Below are 22540 nucleotides of genomic sequence, written 5' to 3'. Positions count from 1 at the left end.
GCTATGGAGGAGATGCATTCTGAAGCCTGTTACGGTTGCTTAGAAATCAGAAACAAATTTTTAAATATCATTCAGCTACCCTAAGAACCAGAAGCACCTCCAAAATATTCCTCTTTTTACGTGTTGGTTGGATAAGCCTACTAACATGTATCAGCTAGTTCTGTGTTAGCTGCACCAGGCTGTAAAAAGGTTTTTGAACAGCACAAATTAGAAATACTTGTATCACATTGCAGATGCTACAACCTACATTCTAAACTACATCTGAACAGTGATGACGTTCTAGATCAGACACCCAGAACAATTAAAACATTTGAAGTTGGTATTTCCAGGTCTGTAGGATACTGGCACTACATACTGTGTACACTTACAGGTCAGTTTAACACAGGATAATTTAAAAGTTAATACTCCTGTATTAACATTATTTACAAGACAAATACAGTAACTCAGCTACTCAGACATTTGCAACACTATATGTTTAGAGCATCTAACTATAGAAGCTTTCCTATGTAAACTCAGATTTAAATACACCCCCAAATGGGGGTAGATCAGAATTATAGCTAATCTCTTAGAAACCAACAAAACCCCCAAAATTTTGATTTTCAGAGAGAAAGTCTCCTGTACATTCCAGTGTTACTTGGAATTCCTACCTATTTTGCCATGAAAAACGTCTGCCAGCTGAAGTAAGGTCATGCTAATATCCAGTCTGCCAGCTAAACTATCTACCAACAGAAGACTTAGGTTGCAACATACTGAAAGCATTATCACATACAGGCAGCTAACTATGAACAAGCAGTAGTAAGAAGTGACAAAACCAGGCAAATTAAGTTAAGGCTGATGAAAAGGCTGAAAAGATCAATTTACTCACTAAACATACCCACAGCACAATCCATGCAAAAGCTCTGTCAAAGTCCAGTGAATGACTAGTACAAATGCATGGATAAACAGAAACAGCAATATGAGTGAGGCGCTGTCAGCTGCTCTTGACCTACTCTATCTACTTCAGCCAGCAGATTTCATCTTTCATGTGTCCTAAACCGTGTTTTTATACCGATACTGCAGACAACATGCTATGCATACTTCCATTAATTTATCCCTCTCTATATTTCCATTAATTACCTGCGCTCAGCAATGCTGAGAAACTAAAACTTACAGTAGCACAACTCTGTACGTTAAGGATGAGAATATACAACAGAACATAAACAAGGTTAAGCCCGTCTGCTTCCCACTCTGTAACAGTTCCATTTAATCAGATATGTAAAGATAAGCTTCAATGGAGAAGAAAAAAGTCCATTCAAGATTTGATGTCAATCCAAACTCCCAGGTTTGTAGTTAGTATTTGTTTGGCTACAGGTTTCGCATTTTGGCCATGAGTTCTTCCAGGCTTTCTTCAGATTCAGTCACTGTTTCTTCAGCTACTGGATTCTCTTCCTAGCAGTAACAGGAAAAAGAGGTCAGCAACAGAAGTAGCACACAAAATATCCTCCACAAGCAAAGTAAGCTTTACTGCAGGTATGCCACACTTCCCCAAAACTAAGCACTCAAATTACAGCACTCAACTGATTTACAGCAATCTGGTCTACAAAGTGTAAGCTCTATTCTGACTGGAAGTTTGAGTATTCTGGCTGCAAAACGGAGACATTCTTTGTTCCCCAGGTGTACTAATTGCACTTTGACTACACGTACTTTTAAAAAGATAAATTTGTTAAAATATTAGTTGTCAAAATATTAGCTGAAAAGTTATTTCCTTGCCTTCCCTGCCCCCTGCCGCCCCAAACTCACTCCTGACACCTCAAAACGACATTCACACTAGCATCCATGTTTAAAGTAATACATTTCACAGAAACACAGAACGGGACCACAGAAGACACCAGTTGGATGTGCTGAGGTTTACTTTTACTGGAGTTAAGGCGTTACTTTAAGGGTTGAGGGATAACCACAGTAGCTAGTCTTACAAATTTAATGTGTAATACTTATTCATAAAAGTACCATCTTTGTAAATAATAACTATATTACCTTGTTTGGGATAGTATATGCTACAGTAATTCCCTCAGGAAGATCAGGTACTGGACCAGAAGCAGCCTTCAGCTCATCTTCTGAAATTTCTGATACTAATTCGATCCCTTTGCATTAAATAGAAAAAAAAATGTAAAGACCTTTGATTTCAACTACTTAATTCCCATTATCAATGCTATGTTTTCCCTTTACAATATATGAAACACTTCCATATACCTAACTTAGAGGTAAGAATAGCTAAATATTTTATTCAAACACTTAAATAGTTGAACGAAAACTTGCTAATCATATTAAAACTAGAACAAGTTGTTTTAGCATTACTGTCAAAACTTGTCAAAGTCAGCAGTAATTACACAATGTAAGTTCCAAAAATAGAATGTAGGAGAAGTCTACAGTGTGTTCACCCCAAACAAAGAATTTAAGTGATGTTCCCAATACCAAGCTTCAGTTAGTCTCCGAGTACCTACCCCAGTCATTGTCCTCATGCACTATTTCTTCTTCCTGCTCAGTCACTTCTTCTTTTGGTTGTGCAGCTACTTTTTTCTGAAAGAAAAAAACACATAAAATATGTAGCAGTCTGATTTACCTAAATATTAAAAAGCATAAATATTAGGTTTGATTGAGAGACACAGTCACCATTTAAAACCTTGTTAAGCATAAAAAGGCAGAATACCTACAAATTAAAAAAGCCCATTAACACTCAAAAATACATGACTGCCAGAAAGATTGAGCAATTATTACGGGGGAAAAAAAAAAAAAAAAAAACATAACAAAACCAACCACAACTGATACACCTGCATGCAAACTTTTACGTGCACCTTTTTAGATGCTCATAGAATCATCAAATAGTTTAGGCTGGAAGGTACCTTAAAGACCTCCTAACTCCAAGCCCCAACCCAGATACAGGACCTTGCAGTTGGCCTTGCTGAACTTCATGAGAAGTTCAGGCACCTCTCAGGCCTGCCCAGGTCCCTCTGGATGGCACATCCCTGCCCTCCAGTGTGTCAACTGCACCACACAGCTTGGTGTCATCAGCAAGCTTGCTGAGGACGCACTTAATCCCACCGTCCATGTTGCTGACAAAGATGTGAAACTTACCTTAAAGGGAACATCTTTAACTACTATGTTTTTCTAAACATGCAATCATCTGAAGACAAGGCTGCTGAAAATTTGGAGCAATGCTGAAGGTTATTTCTACAGATCTGTAGCTTGCTTTGTTCTTAAGAAAGAGAAAATAATAGTTTTACCTTATAAACTTCCTGCTGTTTCCTGCAGTTTTGGTCACTGCATTGTGGGTTTGGTTTCATTGCCATAGTTGGAAAGAAATCCTGCATCGCGTTGTAACCAAGATAATAACTCACAGTACCAAAATTTAAAAGATACCTAGAAACACAAATAGAGAAACCAGGTCCTTACAGTATAACTTCATCAACACAGAGCCTGGTCCTCTTGTGGTGTAAGTATGTGAGCCAGTGTCTTAGAAATAAATACGTCTAGAGCAATATGTAAGCAGCTTTCTCCTGTGCCTTAATTCATTGCTTGAAACACTCAGGTGCCCTGTACTTCAAAGGCAGAGTTTTTAACTAATCAGAAGCTGTTTACGTGGGGTCATACTTGCAATGAAAATAAAGATTTGAATTAAGCTGCATTGTTTGCATTATTCATTAAAGAAAAACATCTGCTGGGATGCAATTTTATTTAATGCCTCTTGCTGCACAGCTGAAAAATGGAACTTTGTTGTTCGTAGGTACGCTTGTAAATGATTTTTATTCTTTTAAACTGGAATTTTCTGGACAACTGATAAAAGCAAGCTAAGGCTAAAACTTGTCTAAATAAGATCTTATTCTCGAAGCACAAATATGATTAAAAGCTTGTATTTTACTGCATTTTTGAAGTTTAAACAGGCAATTGAAGAAGCTCAAACAAGCTTATTACGCTGAACAAAGCTGGCAAGTTTTTGCTAAAAAGAAGCTAGGGAAAGATGGTGCATCATTCTGAAAACAAGTGTAAAGTCATTCAAAAAATTTCTCTGCTGGTACCTGAAGTTCTTAGCAGCTGGAGTCACATGACAGTACCTTTTAAATTCACCTCATATTTCTAGAATATGAATACTGCAAGATAAATTATTTCTTCTTCATCCATGTAAGAATGTCAAAGATCATAGTCCTCTAATATTTTTGTTTACAGCTGCTCAATGATGTTAAATAAGAGCTTTAAATACCAAAATAAGAAAAATAAATAAAAATGTGTGTGTACACAGAGCAAGAAAAATTCGTAGGAAAACTCCAAAGACTTCCTTGACCCTAAAAAGTTCTCCTGAAAACAGCACTTCCAAAACATGATTCCAACACTGTGTGCATCAGCCCTGTCTGATGATACTAATACCTTTAGGACATAAGCCACAAGCACATAAAAAGAACCAGACCCATCACTGTGAAAGGTTCCTTCAGGTTTCTCTCTCTTACGGTGCTGTGCGTTGCACAGGACCAACCCAGACACTTACTTGAGAACATTTTGTACGAGAATTCCTGCCACAACACCCATAGTTGTAGGAAGACTAGCTGCACAAACTCCTTCTCGTTTTAATGTTTTCTCATCGATATTTGCAGCAACTACAAGTGGAGGAGCACACTGAGGGGAAATAAAGAAATTTAGTTTAAACAAAAAGGTCCCATTTCATAAGAAAGACAAACCAGCAATTCAGCTGAGCTGCACATACCGCAAAACAAGCGGATTCACCAGGTATGATGAGCTGTATATGTCCTGACACTGCATTTTCACTCACTCCAGATTCCATCCAGATTTGTCCAAGTTCATTGCAGGCCTTATAAACACAAAGATACACACATCAGCACTGTAGAAGTTTAATGAATAAAATAAATAGTAAATTGAGAATGATTGAACACATTGACCTTCCTGATTTAAGACAGAAAGTCTATGACTGGAAAGAAGATGAAAAGGTAGAACAGAGATTGTTTATCAGGAGTGACACGACAAATTAAATTTGTTTTGATGAAGCTAGGCCTTAGTAATTTCCTGGGGACCTGAGTGTTTTGAACAAATACAGGCATTAGAGATCCAGTTATTAGACCCACACTAGAGAACCTAATAGCAAAAACTACATATAATGGCATGCTTTTAGAGCATCCAGCATATCTGTATATGTTCAGTGCACACAATTTGCTTATTAGGTTAGCTGAAGAATAACTGAAAACATGCATTTGGCATACACCCTGCATTGACTGCAACTGCAAAGAAAAACAGTATGATTAGGTACACAGCCTTAAAACATTTTCAGTATACAAAAAGGTCATATAAAGTATACAATTAGCTATACACAGTATTAAAAATTTTGTTAGATTTAACAGGATTTGATAATGCTTTTGTATAAATAAGATGATTTGGAAGTGCAGAGAGGACTTCAAACACAATCCTTTTTCTAGCTGTAAGATGCTAGTAACTTACAAGACTACGTTTATATTTACAAACATAAAACCTGTCTTACAAGAACTGGGTAGAAGATCAGATTCCGTTTCCTTAAATCAAGGGAAAACTTTTTTTTTAGAAGACTCCTGATAGGTTCCTGTCTTTTCTGTAGTCCCCATAATTCCTAACAATATTTATAAGAGGAAAATTGACCTCCATAAGCTCTTGTCTTAGATGGTCTTACCGTGTTAATTGCCATGCGAGCTTCAAAGTTGTCCACGCAGCTTAGAACAAGATCGACAGGCTTCCCTTCCTCTAATGCGCCGTTACTGCAATAGGAATCAGAAGTTTGCATGAAATTGCTGGCAGAATACAACACCGACACGGCAATCAACACGTTTCTTTAAAGTACAGAAGCACATGGGAAGTATATTTAGAATCATAGCATCATAGAAACATAAGGTTGCAAAGGACCTACAAGATCATCAGTCCAACCGTCCTCCCATCACCAATACTACCCACTAAGCTACTAAATTGTATCTCATAGCACCTTGTCCAGGCATTTCTTGAACACCGTGAGGGATGGTGACTCCACCACCTCCCTGGGCAGGCCGTTCCAGTGCCTGACCACTCTTTGAGAGATTTTTTTTTTTCCTGATATCTAATCTAAATCTCCCCAGGCGCAACTTGTGGCCATTTCCTCGAGTCCTATCATTAGTTATCTAAGAGGCTGACCCCCTCCTCATCACAACCTCCCTTCAGGAAGTTGTGGAGTGCGATAAGGTCTGCCCTGAGCCTCTTCTCCAGACTAAACAACCCCAATTCCCTCAGCAGCTCCTCGCAGGACTTGTGTTCCAGGCCCCTCACCAGACTTGTAGCCCTTCTCTGGGTCCGCTCCACGGCCTCGATGTCCTTGTAGAGAGGGGCCCCAAAGTGAACACAGGACTCGAGGTGCAGCCTCAACAGAGCAGAGTACAGGAGGACGATCACCTCTCTGGTCCTGCTGGCTGCACTATTCCTGATACAAGCCAGGATGCCGTTGGCCTTCTTGGCTGTCTGGGCACACTGCTGGCTCACGTTCAGCGAAGCATCGATCAACACTCCCAGGTCCCTTTCCTATTCACAGTCTTCTATCCACCCTGCCCCAGTCCTGTAGCACTGCATGGGGTTATTGTGGCCAAAGTGCAGGACCCGGCACTTGGCCTTGTCAAACCTCAACACATTTGCCTCAGCCCAGCTGTCCAGCCTATGCAGATCCCTCTGAAGGGCCACCCTACCCTCAGGCAGATGGACACTACCTCCCAGTTCGGTGTCATCTACAAACTTACTGAGGGTACGCTCAATCCCTTCATTCAGGTCATCAATAAAGATATTAAACAAGATAGGCCACAGTACCGACCTCTACGGGACACCACTTGTAACGGGACACCAGCGGGACTTAACTCCATTAATCACTACCTGATGGGCATGGCCCTCCAGCCAGTTCTTTACCCAGAGAAGAGTGTACCTGTCCAGGCCATGAGCAGCCAGTTTCCCCAGGAGAATACTGTGGGAGACCATGTCAAAGGCTTAGCTGAAGTCTAAGTAGACTACAACAGCAGCTTTTCCCTCATCTACCAGTCTGGTCACACGATCACAGAAGGAGATGAGGTTGGACAAGCACGACCTGCCTTTTGTGAACCCGTGCTGGCTGGGCCTGATCCCCTGGATGCCATACGCGTGCCGTGTGATCTCACCCAAGATGACTTTCTCCATAACTTTCCCTGGAACTGAGGTCAGGCTGACAAGCCTGTAGTTCCTCAGGTCCTCCTTACGGGCCCGTCTTGCAGATGGGAGTCACATTGGCAAGCCTCTAATCCTCTAGGACCTCTCCAGACAACCAGGAGCACTGGCAGATGGTGGAAAGTGGCTTGGCAATCACCTCCACCCTCAGCACCCTAGGGTGGAGCCTGTCTGGTCCCATGGACTTGTGACATTCTAGGTGGACAACCAGGTCTCTAACTGTATTCTGGATCACAGGTCTCTAACTGTATTCTGGATCTCGACCTGAATTACAGGGGACATCCAGGTCAGGGAGTAAAATACCCTGAAGAGAACAGATCCAACTATTACAGACAGGTCTAAAGAAGGTGTTGATAACTTCAGCTTTATCCTTATCCTCAGCGATCACATTCCCTGATGCATTAAGTAAAGGACAAAAATTCTCTTTGGTTCTTCTCTTGCTGTTAATATATTTATAAAATGATTTCTTGTCCTTTTTTACTGCAGTGGACAATCTGGGCTTTTGGCTTTCTAATTTCCTCTCTGCATATCTCAGCAACTTCCTTGTGGTTGCCCCAAGTAGCCTGTCCCTTCTCCCAGAGGACGTAGACTCTCTTCTTCTGGAGTCTCAACAAAAGTTACTAGTTCATCCATGCTGGTCTTCTTCCTCTCTGGCTCACCTTATGGGACTCAGGAACAGCCTGCTCCTGTGCCTTTAAGATTTCTGTCCTGAGGACTGTCCAGGTTTCCTGGACTCCTCTGCCCCTCCGGAGTGACTCCCAAGGGATTCCTGCAACAAGTTACCTGAATAGGTCAAAGTCTGCCCTCTGAAGTTCAATGTAACAGTTTAGCTAGTTACCCTTCTAACAAAACACATGCAATGCAAACCAGGATACAACTAGCATCTTAGATCTGCAGTAGAAATACCAGCAAACTGAGGCTGGGATTTAAATACATGGGCATTTTAGATTAATATAGTGGTTATATAGTATACACCCATATTAAAACACATTAGGAAATTTGTATCTTTGTAGAACATATCTGCAACTGAATTATAGTTATTTCAGAATTTATCTAAGAGATTTTCTAAGTATTTCCTTTGTTCATACTATAATGCTGTCTTGGATTTGTATCAGAGATGTTTAGTTATCCTCATAATAGCTGGTATGGAGCTGGGTTCTGGCTTTTGGATGACAGTGATGCTGACAACACACCGATCTTTTAGTTGTCGCAGAGCCCTGCTTACACAGAGTCAAGGACGTTCCAGCTGCCCATAGCGGACAGCCAGCGAGGAGGCTGTGGGTGCACCAGGAGCTGGGAGGGGTCGCAGCCAGGACAGCTGGCCCAAACTGGCCACAGCCATGTCCCATACTGTATGGGGTCGTGCTGAACGCTGGGACTGAGCGGGTTGGCCGGAGTGTGGGTGCCACCGCACGGGGTCTGTGGACATCATCACTCCGGGGGTAGTGAGCGATTGCATTGTGCATCACTGTGCATTCATCCTGGAGGAGAGAAGGCTCGGCGGGATCATAGCAATGTCTAGACATCCCCAAAGGGAGGATGCAAAGAAGATGGAGCCAGGCTCTTGTCAGCAGTGCCCAGCGGCCGTACGGCTCTACACGGACCTGCCTGAGCAGGGGGGTTGGAGCAGATGACCTCCAGAGGTCTCTTCCATCCCCAACCCTTCTGGGAGCTTCCTTCCGGGTAAAAAACAGGCTCTTTTTATACCCCTGACACAGAAGGTGAAACAGAACGTCACCACTTCAAGTAGCCAGGGAGGCGCTGCTCATTTCTATCGTCCCCCCGAGACAGCCAAGAGGTGGCGATGTTCCTGATTTTCTCTAAACACCACTAGGTTTCTCAGTCACCTTCCCACTGTCTCTGGCCCATTTCCACCTTCCCAGGTGATAAGTTGTTCCTCAGTTTCTTGTTGTGTCCTCATCAATGGTGGAACGCAAAAAGCAGTGTCACTTTCCAAGACTTCTTTGGGAGAATTAGAAAGCAGGTATTCTTTATTAACAGCGCTGGGTATGGGGGGGCTAATTCCACCCAACACGTACACCTAAGCAAGACAAGGAGTACTTCTTCACTGTACGGTGATATCCATATTCATGCAGTTCACAGGAAAGGACAGGATTTATGTTAATGGGGTTTCTCACACCTAATTATCATATTGCCCCTCCTGCTATTGCAGGCGCAGTAACCTCTGGTGGTTGCACTTTGGGGGCTTTCCGATGAAGGCTCATAGTCTTCTTCATCTTGTACTTCTCCCCTTTCTGTTTTGCACATGCTCAGTTGTCATATAACTGCTTCAGCACTTTTGATCTTTTACAAACTCAGCTAACTTCTTTGAGTTCTACTTTGGGCACCGTGTTCCTTCTTCAGCCTGGATTTTGTGGATAGAGCTGAAGCTTCTTATCACACGAGGCTGATACAACAACTGAGCAATTTAAACCTTTGTGGATGCTCCCGTCCCCAACACTTTCCATTCCCATGACGACTTCTCATCCCCCAAATGACTTCTCACCTGCAAGTCTCCCTCACGGACCCGCCACCCGCAGCCGTTCCCCATCAGGAGCAGACATCCCCAAACCACTTGGTGGTGCAGGCAGCAGGAGAGGCCTGCGTTCACCCCCCCCCGTCCCCCGCTGACCGATGCAGGAATAAGTGCAGGCAGAGGCTTTGCAGGGTGGAAAAGTCATAATTTATTCCTGGGGGAATTGTGGCTGCCACCCCCAGCCCATCCCCAGGTGAGGCCCGGCCGCTGTCTCAGGCGTGGGGCCCGGCCTGCCAGCCCGCTTGGTCCCCGGCCCCCGGCTCCTCCTGCCAGCCCGCTTGGTCCCCGGCCCCCGGCTCCTCCTGCCAGCCCGCTTGGTCCCCGGCCCCTGGCTCTTCCTGCCGGCCTGCTTGGTCCCCGGCCCCTGGCCGCTCCTGCTGGACCCTGTGCAGCCAGGATGTGTCCCCGATGTTGGCGTCCTGCGGGGACCCTGGCAGTCTGCGTCCCGTCTGCCCCGCGTGCCAGGAGAAGCTCCTGACAAGTCTTCGTTCCACGGATGGGCTGCGCTCCCTGCGCCTGGGCGAGACGCTGCGGGAGCGGTAGCTTGAGGGGCTCCTCTGCCGCTGCTGCTGCTGCTGCCGCCGCCCCAGCCGCGCGTTGCGCTGCATCCTTCTGCGGGGCCGCTGGGCTGAGGCGTTGCGCCGGGCGGGCGGCACCGGGTGCACGATGGTCTCAATAGGCCCACGGCACAGCGGGCAGGTGTCTCCGTCTGCGGCCCACACATGGATGCACTCCAGGCAGAAGATGTGCCTGCAGGGGTCCACGCGAGCTGGGCTGGACAGCCGGCCCAGGCAGATGGGGCACGTCTCGTCCCCGGGGACCTCCTCTGGCTGCTGCTGCTGCTGTGGCCGGCTCATGGTGTCTGCAGCTGCCGCGATGTGCAGATGGTGGTCCTCTTGGGGAGGCTGCCCTGGTGCCAGGCGCTTAGCAGCAGCCTGGGGTCTTCAGCACCTTCACTGCTTCGCGGGTCACTGGCAGGACCTCGATGCCTCACGTGTTGCTGGCTGGATCTCGACGCCTTGCGTGACACCAGCAGGACCACTGCAGATAGAACCAGGAAGAAAATACTCTAGCAGCAATCCAACATTAGCTTTCTAGGTTCAACCAAGTTGTCTAGAGTACTGTAGCTGTCAACATTCTGTGTATGGATTGCAAACATTGCCGTTAGAATGGCAAATATGCGATAGGTTCTACTTGGCAAGCCTACGCCTAGGACAGATGAGGTACAGAGATGTCTGTAGATTGGATAACGTTACCGAAGGACCTCGATGGCTTGCGTGCAACAAGAATGGCTTCGCGTGTGCTTCTTGCAACAGCTCCGCCGGTCTCTCTCCTTCCAGCTGTGGAACCTCGAGCTCTCGACTACCACCAGCCGGACTGGCTGCAGGCGCCACGCTCAGGGCATTTATAGCCAGCCACCTTTTGTGAGGCCATAGGGTGACATCACAAGGGTCTTGGGGTGCCCCTGATGGCAGCACTGACTTCACAGAATCACAGAATAGTCTAGGTTGGAAGAGACCTCCAAGATCACCAAGTCCAACCTCTGACGTAATGCTAACAAGTCCTCCACTAAACCATATCCGTAAACTCTACATCTAAACGTCTTTTAAAGACCTCCAGGGATGGTGACTCAACCACTTCCCTGGGCAGCCTATTCCAGTGACTAACAACCCCTTCAGTAAAGAAGTTCTTCTTATATCCAACCTAAACCTCCCCTGGCGCAATTTTAGCCCATTCCCCATTGTCCTGTCACCAGGCACGTGGGAGAACAGACCAACCCCCACCTCGCTACAGCCTCCCTTCAGGTACCCGTAGAGTGCAATAAGGTCACCCTGAGCCTCCTCTTCTCCAGGCTAAACAGTCCCAGCTCCCTCAGCCGCTCCTCGTAAGACTTGTTCTCCAGACCCCTCACCAGCTTCGTAGCCCTTCTCTGGACTCGCTTGAGCACCTCCATGTCCTTGTAGCGAGGGGCCCAAAACTGAACGCAGTACTCGAGGTGCGGCCTCACCGGAGCCAAGTACAGGGGGACAATCACTTCCCTGGACCTGCTGGCCACACTGTTTCTTATGCAAGCCAGGATGCTGCTGGCCTTCTTGGCTGCCTGAGCACACTGTTGGCTCATATTCAGCCGACTATCAACCATCACTCCCAGGTCCTTCTCTGCCAGGCAGCTTTCTAACCACACATCTCCCAGCCTGTAGCTCTGTTTGGGGTTGTTGTGCCCCAGGTGCTGGTCCCGGCACTTGGCCTTGTTGAACTTCATACCGTTGGCCTCGGCCCATCGGTCCAGCCTATCCAGATCCTCCTGCAGAGCCTTCCTACCCTCGAGCAGATCGACACACGCACCTAACTTGGTGTCATCTGCAAGCTTACTGAGGGTGCACTCGATCCCCTCGTCCAGATCATCGATGAAGATGTTAAAGAGGACTGGTCCCAGTACCGAGCCCTGGGGGACTCCACTGGTGACTGGCCTCCAACTGGATTTGACTCCATTCACCACAACTCTCTGGGCCCGGCCATCCAGCCAGCTCTTAACCCAACGAAGTGTACGCCAGTCCAAGCCATGAGCAGCCAGTTTCCTGAGGAGAATGCTGTGGGGAATGGTGTCAAAAGCCTTACTGAAGTCAAGGTAGACCACGTCCACAGCCTTTCCCTCATCCACTAAGCGTGTCACCTTGTCATAGAAGGAGATCAGGTTCGTCAAGCAGGACCTGCCCTTCATAAACCCATGCTGACTGGGCCTGATCGCCTGCTTGCCCTGCAACTGCCGCATGATGACGCTCAAGAGGATCTGCTCCATGAGCTTCCCTGGCACTGAGGTCAAAGAAGGACTTGATGGGAGCCTCGGGTATTTGAAGTGACACTTTATTCTTAGTACATTAGGGCCCAATCCTTGGCCCACTCCTCAGTTCAGTCTCTTCCGAGATGGCTTTTCTTAATTAGCCTGATACCGCTCTCCGTGCTTGGCTCCTGTCAGCATGGAGCAGCCATCTCACGTCACCATTGTCTCACAATGGTCAGGTGACTTCTGTCAGTGCTGCCATCAGGGGCACCCCAAGACCCTTGTGATGTCACCCTATGGCCTCACAAAAGGTGGCTGGCTATAAATGCCCTGAGCGTGGCGCCTGCAGCCAGTCCGGCTGGTGGTAGTCGAGAGCTCGAGGTTCCACAGCTGGAAGGAGAGAGACCGGCGGAGCTGTTGCAAGAAGCACACGCGAAGCCATTCTTGTTGCACGCAAGCCATCGAGGTCCTTCGGTAACGTTATCCAATCTACAGACATCTCTGTACCTCATCTGTCCTAGGCGTAGGCTTGCCAAGTAGAACCTATCACAAGCATATTTGCCATTCTAACGGCAATGTTTGCAATCCATACACAGAACGTTGACAGCTACAGTGCTCTAGACAACTTGGTTGAACCTAGAAAGCTAATGTCGGATTGCTGCTAGAGTATTTTCTTCCTGGTTCTATCTGCAGTGGTCCTGCTGGTGTCACGCAAGGCGTCGAGATCCAGCCAGCGACACGTGAGGCATCGAGGTCCTGCCAGCGACCCGCGAAGCAGTGAAGGTGCTGAAGACCCCAGGCTGCTGCTAAGCACCTGGCACCAGGGCAGCCTCCCCAAGAGGACCACCATCTGCACATCGCAGCAGCTGCAGACACCATGAGCCGGCCACAGCGGCAGCAGCAGCCAGAGGAGGTCCCCGGGGACGAGACGTGCCCCATCTGCCTGGGCCGGCTGTCCAGCCCAGCTCGCGTGGACCCCTGCAGGCACATCTTCTGCCTGGAGTGCATCCATGTGTGGGCCGCAGACGGAGACACCTGCCCGCTGTGCCGCGGGCCTATTGAGACCATTGTGCACCCGGTGCCGCCCGCCCGGCGCAACGCCTCAGCCCAGCGGCCCCGCAGAAGGTTCCAGCGCAACGCGCGGCTGGGGCGGCGGCAGCAGCAGCAGCAGCGGCAGAGGAGCCCCTCAAGCTACCGCTCCCGCAGCGTCTCGCCCAGGCGCAGGGAGCGCAGCCCCTCCATGGAACGAAGACTTGTCAGGAGCTTCTCCTGGCACGCGGGGCAGACGGGACGCAGACTGCCAGGGTCCCCGCAGGACGCCAACATCGGGGACACATCCTGGCTGCACAGGGTCCAGCAGGAGCGGCCGGGGGCCGGGGACCAAGCAGGCCGGCAGGAAGAGCCAGGGGCCGGGGACCAAGCGGGCTGGCAGGAGGAGCCGGGGGCCGGGGACCAAGCGGGCCGGCAGGCCGGGCCCCACGCCTAAGCAGGCGGCCGGGCCTCACCTGGGGATGGGCTGGGGGTGGCAGCCACAATTCCCCCAGGAATAAATTACGACTTTTCCACCCTGCAAAGCCTCTGCCTGCACTTATTCCTGCATCAGTCAGCGGGAGAGGGAGACTGAACGCAGGCCTCTCCTGCTGCCCACGCCATCAAGTGGGTTGGGGATGTCTGCTCCTGATGGGGAACGGCTGTGGGTGGCAGGTCCATGAAGGAGACTTGCGGATGAGAAGTCATTTGGGGGATGAGAAGTCGTCATGGGAATGGAAAGTGTTGGGGACGGGAGCAGCCACAAAGGTGACCTGGCCCAACTGGGACAAACGTTGACAGCAAAAGTCTCCTAAAAGCCTGGCAGAAGAGAATGCCGGCCAGCTGGGGAACCGGGCCTGGCAACCTGCAGCATCCGTGGAATGTGCTGCTGGCCTCCTGCAAGCGTAGTTTAAGGGTACCTAAGAACCAGAGACTTCCTGAAGATACCGCCACCAAGGGCAAAAGCAAGGAACTAGAAGAGCAACAGACTGTCTGAGAAGGAGGAACGGCTCTGGGAAAGGCGCCGTTCTCAGAGACTAGGAAGCAGCGGTGTCTATCGGTTGTCTTAAGTGAAACACAGAAATTATCAGCGGCTTTTGGCTGCTCTAAGGAGGTGGTGTCCTATGCCAGGAGCTAGGAGTGTACACAGCCAGGACAGCTGGTCAAAACTGGCCAGATCCACGTCCCATACTGTATGGGCTCACGTTCAGCAATTTATATGGGTAGCTGGCCTTGGTCAGTGGGACAACTGCTTGGGGATAGAGTGGGCATTGGTCATCCGGTGATGAGCAGCAATTGCACTGTACTTGATTTGCTTTGTACATATTATTTCTCTTCCTTTCCTGTCTTACTAAACTGTCTTTATCTCAGCCCACAAGCTTTTATTTCCCCCCCGCTCCAATTCTCTCCCCCATCCTACAGGGGGAAGTGGAGGGGTGTGGACTGAGCAAACAGCTGCTTGGTGCTGAGCTGCCAGCAGGGTTAATCCACAGCAAAAGCATACCAGAAAATATCCCAGAGCAGTCCAAGTATGACCTGATCTGTTTTCTGTTATGGGAAAAGCCAGGTTTGGCCAGAAGTCTAAAGAGGTATTAAAACAAAATAGAGCTATGTAACATAAAAAATAAATGCCATGCAGAGAAAAGGGCTAGGCAGAAGTGTCTGCATACATATTTCCCACTAGTTTTCAGTTAGTAGTTATTAAATTAGAAAAATAAAAATGTGATGCTGTATTTAGAACTACATATCAGAAGTTAGTCATTTGCTTTTGTTGAAAAATGTTTACCTTATTCTATCCATGAAATGTTCAAAATTGTCCAGCGTTGTGATGTTGTAGTTATGTACTTCAAATTGAACATCAGGATTAATATTTCTAATAGAGGAAACAAAATGAGTCAATGTTAATAAAGACAATAATTTGCATTTTATTCCCTACTTCACAAGTGCTGGTACAGTCTTAAGCTTCCAGTCCAAGGGCACATACGCACCCAGATTCGTCAGAAGTTCACAATTTGATGATGAAAAAAAAGAAAACCAAACCAACCAAACAACAAAACCCTCCAAAATACTGAAGCAGTATAGTTTATATCAGACTTCTCGGTAAAATTAGCTATATGTGGAAGTAGATTCACATTAAGGCTCTGGGCAGGTTAAACATGTCCCTAAAGTATCAAATGTTCCCACAGCCATTTTATACTCAAATGTCTAAATTAGACCTTGCTACTTTGGAAGTGTTTAAGAATTAAACATTTTTCTGTAGCAGCATCCTGGATAAATACACTGCATACCCATTTCTGTAAGTCATACCTCAAGGTATGCTCTGCTGCTTGCACTTTACTTAATCCAGCTTGATGAGGTTGGAAGAAGAGTCTGTTCATGTTTGCCAGTTCCACTTTGTCATAATCAAACAGAAGAAGCTACAATAAAGATTGTATTAACATGTGAATCTCCAAATACTCCGTAAGCAGAGCACTATAGCAAGCCATTTTAAACAGAAAAACTAATTATAAAATCAGCAACAACAACAAAAACACTAAAATAAATGACACCCTCCAGTTCAACTCATTTCATATATAAAAGTTACCAATATTGTAAATGTGAAAGACTGAATTCTAGCTGCCAGTCACCAGGAAATTATTTGTTAAGTCATGAAAACTGCTGTTGTTTTTTGTTTGTTTGTTTTTAAAAAAGCAGCAATTTGAATTTGCTCATTTGATCTAAATTAAAAATATTCAACAGACTATCAACATGGACATTAATACCTCTTCTCACATTCCTACTTGCCATTATGACATTAGCTAAAATGTGTTATTTCTTTCACTTCTGTCTTGTTCTTCAAAATCAATTAACTTAAAATACCTACAGAATACACAGGTATGTTGATTATAATAAATTCTGATTCAATAGCCCAACGTCCTTTTGTAAGTAAAAGACACTGATCTACAGGAAATTCTCCTTCAGAGGAAGGGAGAACAAACTTTGCAATAAAAAAACTGCATCACCTCTGTATTAAGAAACCTCTTAAGTTCCAAGAGTAAATGGTGAGGTTTAGCCTGGAAATGCAAACATCTAAACCATTCCCCCCATTCTTCCTTTTAAAGAAAAGCCTGTTGACTCAGTGGGTTCTTGCTATCTATATGCACATTAAGTCTGCTAAACTTTTAACCTCTGTCACATTGTGAACTGATTTTTGTGGTAAAAAGGTCTGAAATCTACTGCAGCACAATTTCTTGAGTATCAACATGTTCTCATAATGTAGAATTTAATCTTGTACGTGAGCTACCTCCTCCTTCTTCCTCATTTTATCTTCCTGTTGCAGTAATCCAGTATGGTTATGAGATAGATGGACTCATATATGAGCACAGAGAAAATAAGCATCTGAACAAGAGTAGTCCACATGATACAGGATGAAGCCCCAAATAAACCAATTTTGCTAACATAAGAAAAATGCAGACTCTTCATTTGTGATTTTGCTCAAGTGCCTGAGTGTTTTCTTCACAGTATTTTTATTTGGGCAAAATCAACTGAGAGAAACTGAATCAAACTCCCTATAAAGAAGACTAGTACATCTGCTGTAACAAAGGAGAAGAAGAAAACTTTTATTACCTTACCAATGCCACACCTTGTCAACATTTCAGCAGTCACGCTGCCAACTCCACCAACACCTACTACTGCAACTGTAAAGGTACGGATTTTCTGCAGAAAGAAATGAAGTTTGGATCAGCACATCAAAGGTGATCCTCACAGGCGCAGGGCGGGCGGGGAGAGGAAAAAAGACGGGGCTGTTTTAATGCAGATACAAACCTACCTCGTAATCTTTGACAATTCCCATTCTTTTCAGTGCCATCAAGCGACTGCAAAGAAAAACAGCAATGGTATACTGAAAATGCTCCCTCTTCTTCTAATAGCAATTTTACTTTTTGGACATCTACAAATTGTTGTTGCTTAAAAAACAAGCCAGCCACGCAACAACCTCGAGTCTGCTGTTATCACCGCAGCAGCGATTGCCAGCCGGATACAGTCTGAATGAGGTAGTAGATACTTTCCGATTAGCAAAAGCTACAGAGTACTGACCCTGAAGAAAGTCACATACTTATTCTGTTGGTATGAGTAAGATTAATGAGTTCAGCAGGGCCCGTAACTATTTCAGGAAACGAATCACAGATTTAAAAGAGGGAAGCCTCCGCTTTAATGAACCATATGTCAGCAGGCCAGTGAAGACTCGTGTTTTTTTTTTGCTGTTTTTTAAGGCAGACCCTCAGCAGGCTCAGGCTGGCACAGACTTGCAGTCCCACCTGCTCCAACCGCCCCCTGCCACCACAGCCGCCTACCACCACAGCCGCCTCCCCCCTCAGCAGCCCCCCAGCCCCCCCCTCGCCCCCAGGGCCGCACCTGTAGGGGTTGGAGTCCGTCACCTCCGCGCTCATGGCCTCGATGCGGGCCCTGGGCGCCCGCCGGCCGCCCCTCTCCCGGGCCAGCTCCTCCTCCAGCTCCTGCAGCCGCCGCTGCAGCCGCAGCACCTCCGCCATCCCCGCGCCACGTCGGGCCCCGCGACGCTTCCGCCGGTGCCACCGGGCGGCCTGCCCCCAGCTCCCGCTGCCTCAGCGAGCGTTCCCACCGCGGCGGGGCATCATGCGGTGGGCAGCGGGCAGCGGGCGGGCTCTGGTGAAGCTCGAGGGCACGGAGCGGTCGCGGCGGAAAAGAAAGGCGCCATCGGAGCCCTTGACAATAGCCGGTGGCCTGCGGGAGGAGGCGGCCGGAACGCGGAGCCGCGGAGCAGGGGAACGGTTTCCCTGACGGACCCAGCAGCCTGCGGTTGCCGCGGCAACGCTGGGCGGGGCCGCTCCGCAATTTGCGTAGCGGAGCCTGGGCGGAGGGAGCGGGGCCGCTCCGCAGCTTGCGCAGCGGCGTGGAGGGAGGGTGCGCAGCGGCAGCGCAGCGCCGGGATGGCGGCGGAGCCGGGCACCGGCGAGGTGCGGCGGCAGCACCGCTTCGACGCGGGCGGGCTGGAGCGGTTCCTGTGCCGCCGGCTGGCCGGCTTCCCGCAGCAGCGCGAGGGGGCTCTGGCCGTCAGGCAGTACAGGTGAGGGGCAGGCCCCGTTGGCAGTCCGGCTGGCCGCGGGGGCAAAGCTCGGCGCGGGGCAGCCGGGGACCTTTGGCACGGCTGGGAGCGCTGTGCTGCTGGAAAAGCCTGCCTGGATCCCCGACGTGTGCCCCCAGTGCCCGTGAGCTTTGGTGCCAGCCTGTACTCGTAAATCTTGGTTTGTCGGATTGCTCTGCAGTTACTTCAGCAAGTAAAAAAATCTTTATGCGCACGTAAATGGCTCCCAAAATCGATTTAAGAAGCCTAAGGCTTGCCACAGAAGCACATACTTGGTGCTGAGGTGCTTATTAATCCTCAAAACAAGTATTGCGCTGATGGGCTTCCACTTGTGGGCACCAAAACTCATTTTCACAGGAGCTCCAGCTCATTTGGCCTCTGCAAAGCAGTGGTGTGACTTCAAATCAGGAGCCTCCTGTTAGGAAGATAAGCTCAAAAAACCCACACCACGTTAATTCCACTCTAAAGACGCCCTCACCTGCTCTGCCTGCAGCTGTCTCCAAGAAACGGTAGACATTTTTTTAATTGTCTTCTAATGCAAATGTAAAACATCCATTGAATCCTTACCTGTGCCCTGATTCTCATAGGTACTGCAATCAAGGAGACTTCAGGAGGGCCCTAATGAGAATATCTAATAGTAAAATCTAAAAAAAAAACAAACAACAACAACAAAAAAAAACATTTTAAAGCTTTTGCTGTGTTGTTTTGTGGTTGCACCTAAAGGCTTCAGCCAATCTGAATCTCATTTGTGCCCAGCAGAGTATTTGTCTGTGCAGTACACCTGACAAACTGTTCTATAGTCTACCCACTAACAGGCTCGTGGGGAATGAAAATGTCCAGGGAAACATGAGGGCGAACATTTGCTTGATTCTAATTTTCCAATAGTTATCTAATCTTCTATTGGACTAACGTAGAATAGGTCCTGAAAATGATTCAGAACGAGGAGGGGGTGGCATGTAGATGAGCTCAGGGCCCTGAGGAATGCGAGGATCGATGAGCTTGATTAGGATCTGATGGATGAGGTGTCATGAACGGTTTAACTAGGTTGTTTTCTTTCACGTAGGCGTGTGATTGAAGCGTGTACTTTCTTTGTCACTGCAGCATTCGTTCTTCAGAGCTTCACAGTTGCTACAGGCAGTTTCCTAAGCATAGCATATGCATGAGAACAAATGATCAGGCCTGGCTGCAGTGGGGTTTGGTACTAGAATCCATCAGTAATTTGAAAAGCTTTTTCTATGCTTACATTGTTAAATTTAGCGCTCATCAAGGAACAATACAATAATGGGCTAGTATGAATTCTGCTTGAAACCTTTAACACGCTTATGATATCTACTTAGGGTAGAGAGGTAAATGCTGTCTCCATTTTGCAGGAGAACAAATTGAATATCCTTGACTTCTCCACAGTGAAAGAAGACATTTTTCTTTTAGGTAGGGATAGAACCTCTGACTTCTGATTTTGTGGGCTATCATTTGCATCTTTTTAAGAATATATTTAAAAGAAAACTTCAGAAAAAACTCACTCTCCATTGTCTTGTACAGGCCTTGTCACGGTGAATTTTGCACCATTTCCATTATAAGTCTGCAGATTTGCAAGTACTTGAAATTGTAAGTAATTAGAATCTTTCTTTGTGCAGCTCAGGCCAGTCAAATCCAACCTTTTATCTTCAGAAGGGTGAGAAGGCTTATGTGCTCAGGAAGAAGCCCCATGGCCCTCTTTTACCTAGAGCTCACAAGGTAAGCCACATTTCTCAGAAAGCTCCTAAATCCCTTTTGCAGGTGCATTAAGTTCTTCCCATACGTGATGGTGCAGCATATTGCAGTGATTGTTGGATATGTCTAGGTATGTAGTGAATTACTTGGGTCGTTTCCAATATTCTGTGCTGTATGCTTAACTAAACACTTAAGAGGATAGATTGTCATTAAATGTATTCAGTAAGATGATGATTTATGCTTAGGAGCTTTTCACTGAATCTATTTTTCTGTCTTCTTCAGGTTGATAGAGAATATCATGTGCAAAAAGCCTTATTTGCAGCTGGATTTCCAGTCCCTGAGCCCCTGTTGTATTGCAGTGATGTCTCTGTCATTGGAACAGAATTTTATGTAATGCAGCACGTGAAGGTTGGTCAGCCAATGTCACAGATTTTTTTTCATTCTCCCTACTACAAGCTGCTTTTAAATTGTCTAAAACTTACTGAAGCACACCAAGGAGTACCAATATAAATAATCCTCTCATATTTTTAAAAAGTGCTAGCTGTCAGACATTCTTAGTGATTTCAGCTTCACCAGAGCTTATTTTGATCTCTTCTAAAATATTCAGCTCATTATTTAACCTTTTCTCATGTGAGCTTTCAGAAGAATGTCACGAAATGACTCCATATCGCTGCTTTCAAAAACATACACATAATTCAGAGGGAGAACAGTCAAGCTATAAAATTGTGTGAAATTCTTTGATGTCCTGGAACGTATTTGTTACTGGAAATAGTAATTACATACAATCACATTAGCTGAGTTGATACTGTTTCTGCTAGAATTTGGGTGATTCTAAGTTTAAGTCTGCTGTATCATGTCTTTTTTTTTTTTTCTTGTGGGACAAGGGTTTGAATTCGGGCCTCACCTCTTTCATCACATCCTCCTCTGCCTGTGTTCGCTTGACAAGTTGAGGTGTGTGCCAACATGTAGACAGTGCAGGGCTTTGGGAAATTTAGATTCCATTCAGAGCTGAAGCCCTGAGAAACGCCTATGTGAAAATACCCAGTTGTCTCCTACATGTTCTGTAGTCTGAAATTTGAGTTCTAAGGAAAAGCATTCAGAGGTGTGGATCTGTGTTTAAATCAATAGCGTGTACAAAAAAGAAAGGAAATTGGGAAGATTATGGTCTATCACATAAATGTGTTTGATATATATTTACACTTAAGTGTATTAAGAAGAAAAAGATAGTGAGTTATGTCCAAAAATATTTTTTGGCTAGTAGTGTTGTGGGTTATCTCTGATACTTTATCTTAAAAAATGTCTAATAATCCAAAAAATAAATGTATTAAATTTGATTATTCTGTCATCAGGTTGACTAGGAAATTAGAAATTTAAGAGTTTGCAGGCTAGTTCCTGGAGATGAAGTTATCCTCCCTCTAAGTCACAAATCAAGATTAATAAAATAATAAAGCTGTGAAGAATTTCATGGAGTGTGTGTGTGGGTGTTAGGGACAATACAGTAACATTAACTTTTTTTTTTGGCAGTACTTTCAAGTTTGAGGATCTCTGATTGCATGCTCTAGTTCAGACTGTTATCTACGGAATGTATCTCTTTTATTTTAATTGGCTTCCAATAGATATGCTGTATACTAATGGTTTGGGATTACCATGAATCCCTTCATCTGTCATGGGCAAAGAAACAAATGAGGGAGGAATTTTAGATTGTACAGGAACTACCGGTTCACTGCATTTGTTTTGGCTCCAGAAATATATAGCTGTACTTCTCTTTATCTGCTGTGTACGTTCCACCAAATAACTGATTTACAATGTCTCTAGGGTCGCATCTTCCGAGACCTGTCGCTGCCAGAAGTGGGCCCAGCAGAGCGTTCTGCGTTGTATGTTGCAATGATAGAAACGTTGGCCCGGTTGCACTCCTTTGATTTGCAGTCATTGGGTCTCCAAGAATATGGCAGAGGTCCAGGATATTGCAGAAGACAGGTACAGCTTTTTGAAAAATTCTCATTTTGTCAGGTCTTTGAAGATTTATTTGGGTGGCAAGCTACTTTGCAAGCTAATTTGTTAATTTTAAATTACTTTTAAAAGTAACCATCGTATTTTGATTATTAGACGTGCATTTAGTTCAAGTGTTTACGCACTGTACAAAGTTAATGCTATATTCAGA

General features: G+C 46.2%; 2 protein-coding genes across 3 annotated transcripts in view; one reads left to right on the top strand and one right to left on the bottom strand.

Moving 5' to 3' along the window:
- Nucleotides 1–120: 120 nt before the first annotated feature.
- On the bottom strand, nucleotides 121–18148 carry UBA5 (ubiquitin like modifier activating enzyme 5). 2 transcript variants are annotated; one of them, XM_035317068.1, is made up of 12 exons: nucleotides 17961–18148; nucleotides 17377–17422; nucleotides 17175–17264; nucleotides 15876–15985; nucleotides 15355–15441; nucleotides 5684–5768; nucleotides 4733–4837; nucleotides 4517–4644; nucleotides 3261–3396; nucleotides 2481–2556; nucleotides 2014–2120; nucleotides 121–1428 (listed from the first exon to the last, which is right to left on the bottom strand). In XM_035317068.1, exons 1-12 carry the CDS (start codon nucleotides 18095–18097, stop codon nucleotides 1345–1347), a joined length of 1191 nt encoding a protein of 396 aa, XP_035172959.1. In that variant the 5' UTR covers nucleotides 18098–18148; the 3' UTR covers nucleotides 121–1344. The 2 variants fall into 2 exon arrangements, with proteins under 2 accessions (XP_035172959.1, XP_035172960.1); XM_035317069.1 differs by lacking the exon at nucleotides 17961–18148 and having other exon boundaries at nucleotides 17180–17264; nucleotides 17377–17425.
- A 326-nt stretch (nucleotides 18149–18474) lies between these two features.
- The window catches only part of ACAD11 (acyl-CoA dehydrogenase family member 11), a 28772-nt gene continuing 24706 nt past the window's right edge, over nucleotides 18475–22540 (top strand). The window contains exons 1-4 of the mRNA XM_035317038.1: nucleotides 18475–18651; nucleotides 20304–20403; nucleotides 20662–20787; nucleotides 22195–22356. Coding sequence (XP_035172929.1) covers nucleotides 18515–18651; nucleotides 20304–20403; nucleotides 20662–20787; nucleotides 22195–22356 — 525 coding nt within the window. The 5' untranslated portion in view covers nucleotides 18475–18514. The remainder of the gene's footprint in view (nucleotides 18652–20303; nucleotides 20404–20661; nucleotides 20788–22194; nucleotides 22357–22540) is intronic.

Source organism: Oxyura jamaicensis, chromosome 2, assembly GCF_011077185.1.
Source record: "Oxyura jamaicensis isolate SHBP4307 breed ruddy duck chromosome 2, BPBGC_Ojam_1.0, whole genome shotgun sequence".
NCBI lineage: Eukaryota > Metazoa > Chordata > Aves > Anseriformes > Anatidae > Oxyura > Oxyura jamaicensis.
The sequence above is the reverse complement of the archived record's forward strand: the minus strand, read 5'-3'. Positions and strand labels throughout refer to the sequence as shown.

Coding starts and splice junctions, on each gene's coding strand:
- UBA5 (XM_035317068.1), bottom strand. CDS start 18,097: ATGGCGGAGGTGCTGCGGCTGCAGCGGCGGCTGCAGGAGCTGGAGGAG. Junction 17,423..17,960: donor ACGGACTCCAACCCCTACAG/GTGCGGCCCTGG, acceptor TTTTCTTTGCAG/TCGCTTGATGGCACTGAAAA. Junction 2,121..2,480: donor GCATGAGGACAATGACTGGG/GTAGGTACTCGG, acceptor TTTAATGCAAAG/GGATCGAATTAGTATCAGAA.